The sequence below is a fragment of the Eleutherodactylus coqui genome, chromosome 1 (genome assembly GCF_035609145.1).
Source record: "Eleutherodactylus coqui strain aEleCoq1 chromosome 1, aEleCoq1.hap1, whole genome shotgun sequence".
Lineage (NCBI taxonomy): Eukaryota > Metazoa > Chordata > Amphibia > Anura > Eleutherodactylidae > Eleutherodactylus > Eleutherodactylus coqui.
Genome location: NC_089837.1, coordinates 428,917,039 through 428,930,523, shown reverse-complemented (window position 1 = coordinate 428,930,523; position 13,485 = coordinate 428,917,039). Strand labels below are relative to the sequence as shown.

The 13,485-nt window shown below is 41.2% G+C and overlaps 1 protein-coding gene across 1 annotated transcript in view; it reads left to right on the top strand.

Annotated features, from left to right (window-relative positions):
- Positions 1 to 13,485, top strand: part of VWA8 (von Willebrand factor A domain containing 8) — a 292,087-nt gene that overhangs the window by 87,056 nt on the left and 191,546 nt on the right. The window contains exons 12-15 of the mRNA XM_066581651.1: positions 291 to 425; positions 1,103 to 1,180; positions 8,709 to 8,869; positions 12,193 to 12,306. Coding sequence (XP_066437748.1) covers positions 291 to 425; positions 1,103 to 1,180; positions 8,709 to 8,869; positions 12,193 to 12,306 — 488 coding nt within the window. The remainder of the gene's footprint in view (positions 1 to 290; positions 426 to 1,102; positions 1,181 to 8,708; positions 8,870 to 12,192; positions 12,307 to 13,485) is intronic.

Here is a 13,485-nt window from a genome sequence, read left to right as displayed (position 1 = left end):
TACATGGTTGCTTGAGCAGCATCCCGAAGTAAACAATATTGACTCTTACTTCCCTTGTCGGTAGTTACAATAAACATGTGTTTTTGCATATTGTACATTCAGGGGATAGGCATCAGTGCACTTTATTTTTAAAAAATGTCAACGAGGCTTTTAAAAAAAAAAAAAAAAAAAAAAGCAAAAAAAATTTACAACAACCAAGAACCTCTTATACTGGGCATCTGCCTAGATAGACTCACTTGAAAATGGTTCAATGTACTATATTCATTAAAGGTGTATATTTTTCTTCACAGGTGGCAGCAGGTACGCTTCCCGTGGAGTTGCATTCCAGGTCATGCCAGTTCATTAGAACTAGTACACATGATCAGCTGTTGGCTGAGATGATGCAGTCCCATATGGTTAAAGACATGTGCCTGATTGGAGGAAAGGTAAACTCTGATTAATTTCAGGTTGAAATTTGATGGAGAAGATACCCCCCTCCCACCCAGTAGATAGATGAGCAGTTACTGCAGTGTAGAAGCAGAAACCAAAGCAATCGTTTCATATCCACTTTTCTTGCTACCTTGAGGGTATTCACATGGGTGATTTTCCTCTGTGAGTTCTGTCTAATTCCAAGATGGGAAGAACTTGCACAGAAAAAGAACCCATTCATTTGAATATTGGGATAATTCTCACATGTAATTTTTTTCTCAGACAAATATTTGAAAAATCAGTGCGTTTGTTATTCAAGAATCACCCATTATTTTCTATGGGAGCATAAAAAAAATGATTGGAATCCTGTGCCACGTTACTATAGGGGCCACATAAAAAAAACAGGAATTGCACAGCAGAAAAAATTGTACATGCAAATTGGTCAGTTTTTCACTGACCAAAATTGAACTCGCCTGTATAATTACGGCCTGCGCCTTTTAGAAAGAGGGAGTTGAATATGACAATAAGAAGAAACATATTTACCATGCCTTTTATTTGCTTTATGTGACTTCACAGCAGAAATTAAATCTAAATAGTATACAGTATATGTCTTCCATAAACTCAGACTGTAGAAGACGCAGCCTGCTGGAGTTTATGATTGGCTTAGTATGCATAATATCACTTTGTCTTTTAGGGATGTGGTAAAAGTGTCATTGCTAAAGAATTTGCCGATATGCTTGGTTACGAGGTGGAGCCAGTCATGTTATATCAGGTAATACACATGTATATGTAATGAAGTTGTATTGTCTAAAGATAGTTTTGCATACTTTGATAATGTGCAGGATTTTTACTAATTTCAGTCAGTTCAATTACAATTTCCTCATCTTGTAATAACTTGCAGTTGACTATTAGTACAAAGACTGCAAATTTTATTTCTGTGGAAAGAGGGGGAATAAACTGGTGCTAGATCCATTTGACAGCAGGATCTAAAAAAAACAGACATGTTGAAATACAACCTGCTCGACTTTTCTTTCCCCTGACATCTGCCGTCAGGGGAAAATCCTGAGACCGTGATATGTATTATCAAACTTTCTCAGAGTTAATTGTAGTTATGTCCTAAAATAACAGTTTTTAGCCAAACCATTGAATCATGGGGGGGGGGGTTGGGGGGGTTGAAACAATTGTGAAAGATGTATATTGCTCCAAGTAATGCTCATATGTAAGAAACCATAGGATATACTAAAATGATACATAGGTGATGACTGCCCTTGGGCATTTAAGTACCTTCTATCCGTTAAGGTACAGTTTCATATAAGTGATTGAAGAAATACTTAGAACTTTTAACCTTTTTATCAATCTAAGGGCTCCTGTCTACGGGTGATTGTGCATCGCATTACTTGCGGCGATAATCCAACCGCGAGTAACGCAGGGCACGCTTTGCATAGCGTCCCTATGGAAAGCGTAGGCTCCTGCCCACGAGCGGAGAATCATAGCGATTCTCTGCTTGCGGGACTCAAATCGCGGCATGCCGCAATTCTCCGCAGTGAGCCTATCTGTCAGATAGGCTCACCGCAGAGAACTGACAGTTCTCTCCCCTGCTCCCGGGCGTCGGAATATTGCTAGCCTTAATCAGTGTATCTCAATTCCTCACGCCTCCCAACAGGTCATATTTTAAGGATTTCCTCAGTATTGCACTTGTAATTATTGTCGGTGCCTCAGACATTGCCACAGGTGTTCTCTCTATAGCAGTGGTCCCCAACCTTTTTTCCTCCAGGGACCGTCCTCAAGCAAGATGATTTTTTCATGGCCCGGAGGGGTGGGGGTGGGGCAGGGGTGGGGCTTTGGTCATATGGGGGCTGGGTTATGCAGCGCTATTCACCAAACAGCGCTATAGACCGGGGGGTGCTGCTGGGACCACTCTGCTGCCTTGCTACACTCCCTGGCACCCTCAAATATGCGCTCACCTGACCCGAAGCACTGTCCGTGTGGCCATGTCCCCCCTGCACTGCAAGAACCCTGGGGACCGCGTCAGTTCTGACGGCGTGGTTCCTGAGGTCCCCGCTATACTCTCCGCTCCTGCGCGCTCACTGCTATGCTGGCGAGCCCCCGCCACCGGTAGACAGCAGCACACGATGGAGCGTGTCCTCCCTGCCGCAGTACTAGCCAATCGGAAGCTAGGGGGGGCGTTCACTCCAAAGTCCACTCAGCCCCTAGCTTCCAGTGACGTGACCTCAAGGTACAACAGTACCGTGCTGGTCTGCGCCGCCGCAGATCGGCAAAGAAACCCTAACGGCCCGGTCCTGGTCCGCGGACCGGTGGTTGGGGACCCCTGCTCTATAGGATATCCTGAAAACATGACCTGTTGGGGGGCTGCTGGAAGGGATGAACTAGTGAGTGGTGCTGAAGGAAAACAGAAACATTACAGGGGACCCGTTAAAATTTTATTTTAATGCATAACACCACTTGTGTGCCGGAGTCTGCTTAGAGGCTCATAGAGTCCCTATGGCTCTCTACCAGGGAGTAGTTGGCACTTCTTGTGTCTCTGTATTACAGAGGTAACACATCTAGAGGAGTTTAGTTCCATAATGCAGTGTGTGACGGAATGTAGCGATTTTCTTTTCTATGAGATTCGTATGGAATCACACAGAAGATTCTTTGTGTGGCTGTGTATGAAATTGCAGCTCTGTGGTCATGCAGTAGGGTCACACAGACTACTGTAGGCACATTATTATGCCACGCATCTTGCAATATTATATGGAGCCATTATACAGTCATGTGATTGAGATCTAAGAGAATGTGAGATATTGTCATCAAAAAGACGTTAACTCAGCAGTGTCCTATTAGATCTGCTGTAGATGGATAATATGAAAAGTGTCTGGCAAAAAATGGTCAGATTACAGATTACAAATTTCTAAAAAATAACTCCTATACCAAATAACCAGGAATTTACTTGAATGGGTTATCTGAGCATCCCCAACTAGTAGAATCATATAAGACAGATTAACATTGGAAGCCTTTGAAACATACTTGTCATCATACTCCCTCATCAAACAAGAAATCGTATGAGAATATGCAAAGTTTGGCCAGTTCTGTACTCACTGGGAGTTTTCTTGCTTCTACAGTACATCGGGCATTTGTGAGCCGTGTGAGATCAGTTTTTGTCGGTTGTAGGTGACAGTGGCAACTACGCTGGAACCTTCATTCAGAGCCTTCAGCTCAGATCCAATATGGAATCCTGGATGAAATGGGGCGGCATGTTGCTCTATTTTGTCTGGGGCAGAAAGCGTAATGGAAGTCGTACAGAACCCATTATAGTCATTGCGGTCCGTTCCGCATCAGTCAATTCCATCAGGGGGTGGATCTGTTTGGGTATGGATTTTGTTTTCCTTCTCCCATAACAGAGTAGGAAAACAAAATCCCTGTGCAAATGTAAAAGTGTCTATTCTTGCCTCCAAGGAACCCCTGACCAGTTACATGAACACTGAAGCTTGGTTTGCAAACGCTGCTGTAAGAAATAGAAAGCTAAGCCAGTAATACACTCACAATTTACGTTCCCTTGCTGTAACACTCTGGCGCTGCATCTCATACTACATGTTACAATTAGCTGTGTGTGGGGTCTCCTGACTCCCCCACAACAACAGATGTCACCGGATAGAAGGATTAGTCATGTTGTTTCCTTTGTATCTTTGGGAGATAAGCTGCTGCCAGAGGTATCTGGCTTATTCCCCCTCTGCCCATTAACATAAATTTGTACACATGACTAAGTATGAATTTGGGAGGAATAGCAGCTATACTGAATGGTTGGCCAAAGTAGTAGCTAAAAAGCTTAATTCTTGCAGGAAGTCCACATTATTGTAGTAATCTGTGTCTGAATAGTTTCTGTTCTGTCTACTTTATTAACCACCCAAATGTTTGTGAAGCCTGAGCAGGGTTTGTATTGATGCCATTATTATGGAAAAGATACGAAAGCAGAATTCATTTCTGTAAAATACATGTTCTTTTAATTATGAAAACCATTTATTAAACAAAAGGGGATAATGTTTGGTTATATAGAGAGTATTCTACTGAAGGAGGAGCGTCACTGAACAATTGCTGTAACACATCTTGGTGTGAAAGTGTGTTTGCTTCTTAATATTCACTCAAATAGACTCCGCAATGTGCCATAATGAGCCCAATATATATGTGTAAGATTGGTGACCTTTAATTCAAGGCGTGTAATGAAATAGAGGCATGAACAGTTAAAGGGGGTTTTCAGGCAATTTTTATTGATGACCTATCCTCGGAATAGGATAGGTCATCAATAGTTAATCAGCTGGGTCTGCTGCTCAGGATCCTGACCAATCAGCTGTTCGAGCGCCTGCTGTCATCGGAAAAAGCATGGAGGGTATGGAGTGGAAGCTGATAGCTCCGACCCATGTAGTGGTCAGCTCTGATAATTGCAGGCAAAAGCTCTCATTGATTTTAACGAGAGCAGCTCCTGCCATTACCAGTGCTAGCCACTACACACGGGATGGAGTGATCTGCTATCGCTCCATAGTCTATGTTGTGGTACTGACATGCGGGTACCCGAACAGCGGATCAGTCAGGGGCTCGTGCAGCAGACCCCAGCTGATCACCTATTGATGAACTAACATGAGGACAGACTATCAATAAAAATTGCCTGGAAAAACCTTTAATGTCCATTTAATCAATTAACTAGGGGTAATTTTCCACCTTTTACGGGTGCCTTTACTTGGATAGTAGGGCTTTATAGACCCAGTTATCACTGCTCTGTAGTATATTATGATACAACAATGTAACAACTAAATCTTAATATCATCCTTTATTACATAGTATCACAGTAAAACAAACATAAAAACATACATAAAAAGGACGGACCATGTCTAAACAAATGGCTTTACAAGGGTAAATATATATCCTGTGACTTAGACTTTGTTGTTGCACGGGTGCCTGTACTTGTTGCAGTTAAACCTCATCAACACTAATTTCTTACTAAGGCCGGTTTCACACGACTGATAAACTTGCATGAGATTTGTTCGTTTTGAGACGCACAAACCTGAGCTGAATTTGAGCCCCATTTTTTTGAATGGAGTCATATACATGAGCGATGTATGTCCCATCTTTTTGCGTTCCTCGGAACGCATCATTCATTGTTTTCAGTGGGACAGTAAAACACATTACACGGTGTGAGATATGAGGTTTTCCACTGAAAACAATATGAAACACCCTTCGATCCGCGGCGGCAGCTAAAAGCCGTGGGTAGGACCGCTACGTTACTGAAGCGATGGGAGGTGTTTTTGACAGAAAAACGCTTTGCAACGGCGTGAAAACACACACTGGCGAGCGCGATATCAGGCTGGGTTTCTCGGCCTGATAATGTACTTGCCCGTGTGTAGGTAACCTAAGTGCGAAGCTGCTGATATTTCTAGCAATGCCCAATTATAACAAGAACTATTTGGTAATTAAAGGAGTTTTCTGGAGAGTTAGTGAAATTATCAAAATATCACGAACATTTCCATCTATTGCCATTATTCTAAACATTTCTCTAAATCATCAAACTGAACTCCAGTACCTCTTTTGACGACCTGCGCCACCGCGGCTTTCCAGCCAGCTTTCGATCTCCACATTGATTCTCAAAAAGGGTCACAGAGGAGTGCAAAAACGACATCCCCCACAATGCCCCACTGCCAGCCCCAACTGTACAGGCTGTGTTGTAGTTACAAGGTATTGAAGGCACTGAGCATGTCTGACCAGTAACACAGCGGAGCATACAGGCCGTAGCCACTGGATACCAATGGAGAACTAAGCCAGCAGGGAGGCGGACAAACACGCAAGTAAAGCACCATCTCTGCAGCTCTGTAAAGCAAATTAGAACATTGCATTGCAAAATTACATGTTATCACCTTATGAAGTATATAGCTTTCAGGTTGAATCCCAGGAGTGCGCTCCCTCTGTAACTCCAGCCGGCTCTCACGATAACATCGTGAGAGCTAGGCTGGTTGCTATGGCAACAGGATGCCAAATACCGGCGTCCTGTATTGCCATAACCTGTGATCGCTATAGTAAGCGATAAGGCATGGCAGGAGAGAAGTCCTGCCATGCCTTATCATAGCGATCTGCAGTGCTGCAGTAAAAGTCCCTCAGAGGGACACAGACTGTGTAAAAAAAAGAGAAAAATAAAGTACGAAAATAAAATGCTAAAAAAGACTTTTTTTATGATTTTTCTCATATTAGCATAAAAAATTTTTTTAAAACGATGCGTACAATAGATTGAACGCGTTTATTATCCTGCATGGCAAAAAGTTAAAAAAATGCTAAAAACTGAGGCAAAATGCTAATTTTTAGCATTATGCCTTCCAAAAAACGCAATAAAACTGATTAAAAAAAAGTATGTACCCCAAAATGGTACCAATAAAAACTACATCTCGTCTCGCAAAAAATAAGCCCTGTCAGAGCTCCGTCCATGGAAAAATAAAAAAGTTATTGCACTTTGAATGCAGTGAGTTTAGAAAAATATAATTTAAAAAAAAAGGGCTTTTATTGTGGAAAAGTAGAAAAAACTACAAAAAATATAAGAATTTTGGCATCGTTGTAACCGTACCGGCCCGCAGAAAAAAATGTAGTGTGTCATTTATGCTGCATGATTAACGCTCTAAAGAAAAAAAAAATCTATGGCAGAATTGATGCGTTTTCTCTCCCTACGATCATAAAAAAAACAAAAAAAAAAAACGTTTTACAATGTAGTCTATGTACCCAAAAAAGGTACGAATAAAAACTACAGTTTGCCACGCAAAAAACAAGCCCTTATACGGCCGCGTCGACAGAAAAATAAAAAAGTTATGGCTTTTGAAAAATGGAGATGAAAAAATACCAAAAATCGTTTGGTCCTCAACGCCAAAATAGGCCGTGTCATTAAGGGGTTAAAGACCATCAAAACAAGGCTGCAGCTTGCTGAAAAATGTCCATGTAAATCAAATGCTCGGTCTAAGTTAGAAGAGAGGCATCTTTCTTGGCAGTAGTGCCGAATTCTCACATGTTCTACACTTTTACTTCTCTTCTATGAAATGTGATTTGACAGTTTGGCCCTCATTATTAGAAATGATGGAAGTTACATAAGAGTTGACCTAGAATTTACCTGACAAACATCCTTAGAATTATTTTTAGTGGACTTTCCTGAGCCTGTAGGCAATCTGTTGTTAAACACTTTACGGTTCAGTCCCCACAGGCCCAGTCATGTTAGTATATATGGGAGCACAGTCTATAAAATGTGGAGACTCTTTTAATCAGTGCTATAGCACATATTGAAGCTATTTGATAATTCACAGATAAAATTATTTGAAGCTAATGAGTATGATAACCATAATAAGCAAACTGAATGCACAGGTAGCCTGCTGGGTTAAGTGTACCAACTGTTGCAATTTTCTAAGAAAAAATTGTTCAGTAAAGGCCCTTTTGCACACAAAGACAATCGCTTAAATGGCTGAATTTATTGCATAAAATTACATGTACAGAATTGCTCTTTTTTCCTCATTAGTTAAAGAAAACTTTGTAGAAGGAGAACTAGTTTGCTCAGCTGGCTGTGTGTTTATGTGAGGCATTATCTTGCCAGCAGGATTCCATTGTCTTATTCTGGCAGAGTAAACAATGTACTCATTATGTATGCAAGGCAAACACAGGGAGTACCTTGTTTAGTAGTCAAGCCGCTCAAAATACTGAACGATTTTCAGTCAAATAGAATGAATTTTGAACTGCCTGACGACTATTTTTATGCCGGCTAAAAACCAGCGCTAAATAACAATTCAACAAATAGCACACGACTGCCCGCGTTTACATGTAATGATTATCGCTCACTTTTGGCAATTTGAACGAATTTTGTGCGATAATTGTTGCGTGTAAAAGGGCCTAAAGACTACGTGCTGCTCCTGAATTAATTTCTGTCTTTGTACCTAGGGATGTACTTTATAGTCTGTGTGACTTATGACAGTGCATTAACCACCAGTACTTGGGGCATCCTCTGAAGCTTTAAGGATTCAGACTACTTACTGTTCTAAAATGGGTTAGCCTTAATTGAAGAGATGGAGGTGACAACAGTTAACCTTCTGTGATAAAAGCTGATTTGGGGAAATTTAGATGCTTTGTCTTTATTACATATTGCGCATTTTTTAGAAAATGTTCTAGTAATACTGTACATACTGCATATACCATACTATAGATCTTTACAAGCTTGAAACAGATGATTGGCTCTAACATTTTCTTATTTCTGATTAATAAACTAATGGCCTGTGAATTGCCTTGTGCAGGACATGACAGCCAGGGATTTGCTGCAGCAGAGATACACATTGCCAAATGGGGACACTGCCTGGAGACTGTCTCCTCTTGTCCTGGCAGCATTAGAAGGCAAACTTGTAATTCTTGATGGCATCCATCGGGTTAACCCTGGCACACTAGCCATTCTTCAAAGGTTAGTAGCTACAGTTGGTGTTCGACATCTTAGAATACATGACCGTTTAAAAAAATAAATAAAGCTGTAATAAATTAAAGGGAGTCTGTCAACAGTTTTGGTGATGCAAAGCTTCTGACAGTGCCAGGTAGAGGCAGCGGAACAGGGTATAATTCTAGCTTTTGGGCAGGCTTTCAGTATCTTCATCACTGAGAAAACAAAGTTGTAATCGCTTTGCTACACTGCTGCAAATGCTCTTGGGATGAGCTTTTTTTCTGAATTGCAAGCTACTAAATAGCTCTGATTTGATAGCAGTAGTGTCCAACCGTGAGATCAATAACGCTGTCAATTACAGCTGTGGACAGGGTAGAGGGCACTTCAGGAAGAAGACACACCCTAATGGCACTTAGGTGCAACGATAATTAAAACTTTATTATGTTCGAAAATACTAATACTGAAAGCCTGCCTAAAAGTATGATTATACTCTGATCCCATGCCCCTCTAAGTGCTGTCAGCAAACATAAACCAGCAGATCATCTGCATTAAAGTGAGTCTATTTGAAGTGGATTTGTCAGGTCCTTATCTGAGGGCTGCTTAGAATTAGGGGGAAATGCTGGACTCTAGGATATATTGTTTTTAATGATTTGATTCAGAATTTTTATGTTTCAAAGAACGCTTTTGAGTTTCACTCCCCTCCTCACATACACTGCTGAATGAACATTGTATGTGAAATGCTAAGTTCTCAAAAACTGGATGAAGTTGTAGAATACTCCATATCTCCAAGATCAGTGTCTCAGTCTTTAGTCTAGGCCCCCTTTAGACAGTGTAGCCTAGGAGAACTGACATTCAGTTTGTCAGACCCCATTAACACAGAATCTTTTTGATGCAGATTCTCCACCGAAATCCGTTTCAGAATCCATATCTTTTCACTATCCCACTTACTTAATTGTGAATCCGTACCATAGTACAGCAACGGTTTTAAATCCGTGCCACAGTAGAAAATAATTTGGCAAGCTCATTCTTGATGTGTAATCTGCGTGAAGACATCCACACGTACTTTAGCCCTATTGAATGGGGCTAATCTGCATGCAGATCTATGTGATGTTAAAATGAATATTTGCATTGGAAATCCCACAGATTTCTGATGAGGGTTTTTATTGAAATCTGTCAGATTTTTCCACATCTGTTTACTTATGTGTGGACGAGGCTAGATTCAGGTTGAGGTATACTGATCATGATTGTCAACTTGTGTTCAATCCACGCTAATACAGAGAAACTGTCCCGCTGGTAAGATGGGACAAGCCCCAAGTTCATGAATAAGCTGGGTTCTCTGTGCTCTCATGTACTTAGTTGCAAAAATGCTTCTGTGTGCACTAAAGCATGCCCTCCTCACAGTCGGTGTCATCCGAATTGGAGTACAGTATGAGTGCTGATAGCACTAGACAGTAAGGCCCCCTGTGCAGACCATCCGCAGTTCAGCAAAAAGACTTCCGAGCGGGCACAGGGTCTGATTCCGCTGCGGGATTCTGCATGCAGAATCTGACCTGCCCCATGTGCAGGCGGCCTAACCCCTCATATCAGTGCATTATGGTATATGTAAGTCTTACAGGTCACAAATGAAAGCAAACATTACATTTAGTTACTCAACTAGATGATCCCATCATAGAGTAGAACTATATCAAACAAGGTGGCAAGAAATTTGACTTTGAGAAGTGGGGAAGCAGTTAACCCATGTAACCATTTCAAAACTGCGGGAACATTTTTGCAATTTTAACCGATACCATGACACAACGAGTAGTCAAACTTAACCAGCAAAATTGTGATTCACACATGAATGGCGGAGTATGTAGATGGTCTCAGCTTTAGGCTTGTTAAGGAAGGATGTTACATTCTTCCACTTTTGCAATATTTATAACATTTTAAGTCTTTATGTAATATTTATAAATGGTTATTGAAGCAGCATTAATAGCTCATGTACTGAAACGTTAAGTAGGCTGGAATTTAACATACTCCCTCTGTGTAGGGTGAGCTTGGATGAGATTATGGATAATGATTTATTCAAATAGGAATTAAATAAAATCACATTGCACGGCTGACTGCTGTGTGCTATTGATGGCCATCTGTGTGCAAGCCCTGGGTATATAGAATGTGTAGAGCATTGTATGGAGAAACCATTCATCTGAGAAGAAAAGAAGTAGGATACAAAGTTAACCTCAAATTCTATTTCACTTAATAGGAAGCTTTTATAAGAACCGACACAAATGTTCAAAGCACATTTTGGATTGACATACTTTTGTGGCATACATTTCAGGAAATAATTGCGAATAGAACAATCTATACAAATATATACTTTTGTATGTATGTATATATATATATATAATATATAGTAGCAACCCAGGGATCATTCGCTCACATCACAGGTAGACACCAATGGGTTAAACTCCAAATGTCTATTTATTTTAAACTTCACAGAAATAGCAGCTTGCTTCAGCACAGCACTTTATGCAAGTAAATCAACTTAAATGTCCTTTTACTTCAAGGTTTTGATAAACAGTCCAACTGTGGTTCTCACCCACTCTCCAGGGCAGCTTCATACAGTTGTCTTCAGGACTCACTCTGTTTTCCCTCAGGAAGGCTTCACCCCAACCTTCCTGAGGCACACGAACACTCTCTTTCCAGCGTCCAGGTCTCTCTCCAGACCTCTTGCTCCCAGGGCCAGAGCTCCCCAAGCGTCCCGCCAGGACAACGTCTCTCCGCATGGTCACAGCGTCTCTCTCTGCTTGCAACAGGAGTCAGGTTGACCAGAAGTCTGGTCGCAACACAAGTCTGGTTCTCCCAGACACACACACCTCCTCCTTACCTGCACCTGTCCCTTTACATAGCTTGCTGGTTCAGGTGGAAGATCTGGCCTGGAGTATTATTGGACCGATCTACATCACAGAAGCTAACAACCTCTGGGACATACATCTTCCATTCCATACCATACCTGTGGGTGTTTTTCCTCTTGTCTCAGGCACCAGACTGACTGTCTGTTGCCCCCTACCGGCCATTCTCTGTAGCGCACCCCTACAATATATATACATATACATATATATACATATATATATATATAATGTGTATGTATATGTGTATATATATATATATAAGTGTGCATAATATATATATAATATGAATAATTTAAAAATTTGAGTTTGAATAAGGTAGGGGATTGTAAATATTTAGTTTCTAAAATAGGATTGAAGAAATAAATGGTTGTTTAGTCTTCTCAATGTGAAAATCTTTTTTTTTCCTTTTGTAAGCTTCACTCAGTCTTTTTTTTTCTTTACTTTATCTTGTTTTTTAAGGTTAATTCATGACAGAGAGTTGACCCTGTACGATGGTTCTCGGTTACTGAGAGGAGATCGTTATCAGAGTTTAAAGAATGAGTTGCAGCTGTCAGATGCAAAACTACAAGAAAGGTAAATAAGCACATATGTACACTGTTCAGTCATAATATTAAAACAACCGGCCTATTATTGTGCAGATCCCCCTCATGTCACAAAAACAGCTTTGACTAATAGGTATGGACTCCAGAAGACCTCTGATGGTGTCCTGCGGTATCTGGCACCAGAGTGTTAGCAGATCCTTAAGTTTGGTAAGTTGCGAGGAAGGACTGCGGATCAGTCTTAGTTTTCCGATACATCTCACAGATGCTTGATGGAACTGAATGCCAAGTCAACACATTGAACTCTTTTAGCATGTTACTCACATTATTTCTGAACGATGTTTGCAGTGTGGCAGGGTGCATTATTCTACTGAAAGATACCACTGCCATTAGGAGATAGTGTTGCCATGGAAGGATGTACTTGGACTGCAGCAATGTTTAGGTAGGTGGTACATGGTCTTGATAACATCCACATGCATTTCAAGACCCAAGGATTCCTGCAGACCGTTGCCTACTTCATCACACTTCCCCTGCCAATTTGCCTTCATCTTATATCCTATATAAACTGAAAGGGAAGAGAAACAAATTAGATATTAGAAAAAACTTTCTGACAATGAAGGTGATCAACGAGTGGAACAGGTTATTATGGCAGGTGATGAGTTCTCCTTCAATGGAAGTGTTCAAACAAAGGCTGGACAAACATCTGTCTGGGATGATTTAGTGATCCTGCGCTGAGCAGAGGGCTGGACCTGATGACCCTGGAGGCCTCTTCCAACTCTACCATTCTAGGATTATATAGTGCATCCCAACACCATATCTTCTCTTGGTGAGTGACGCACATGCATTAGGTTGTCCACATGATATAAAAGAAGCGTGATTCATTGGACCAGGACACCACCTTCTGTTGCTGCATTATCTAGTTCTGATACACACATGCCTATTCTAGGTGCTTTCGACAGTGAACCAGGGTCACCATGGGCACTCTGACCGTTCTACAGCTATGCAGCCCCATGCACAGCAAGCTGCGATGATCTTTGTTCTGACATCATTCTATCATAACGTTTTTAGCAATTTGTACTACAGTAACTCTTCTGTAGGATCAGAGCAGGTGGACTTGCCTTCTCTCCACATGCACATCAAGCCTAGGAAGCCTATGACCCTGTCACCAGTTAACTTTTATCCTTTCTTGGGCCATTTGTACCAAGGTACTAAT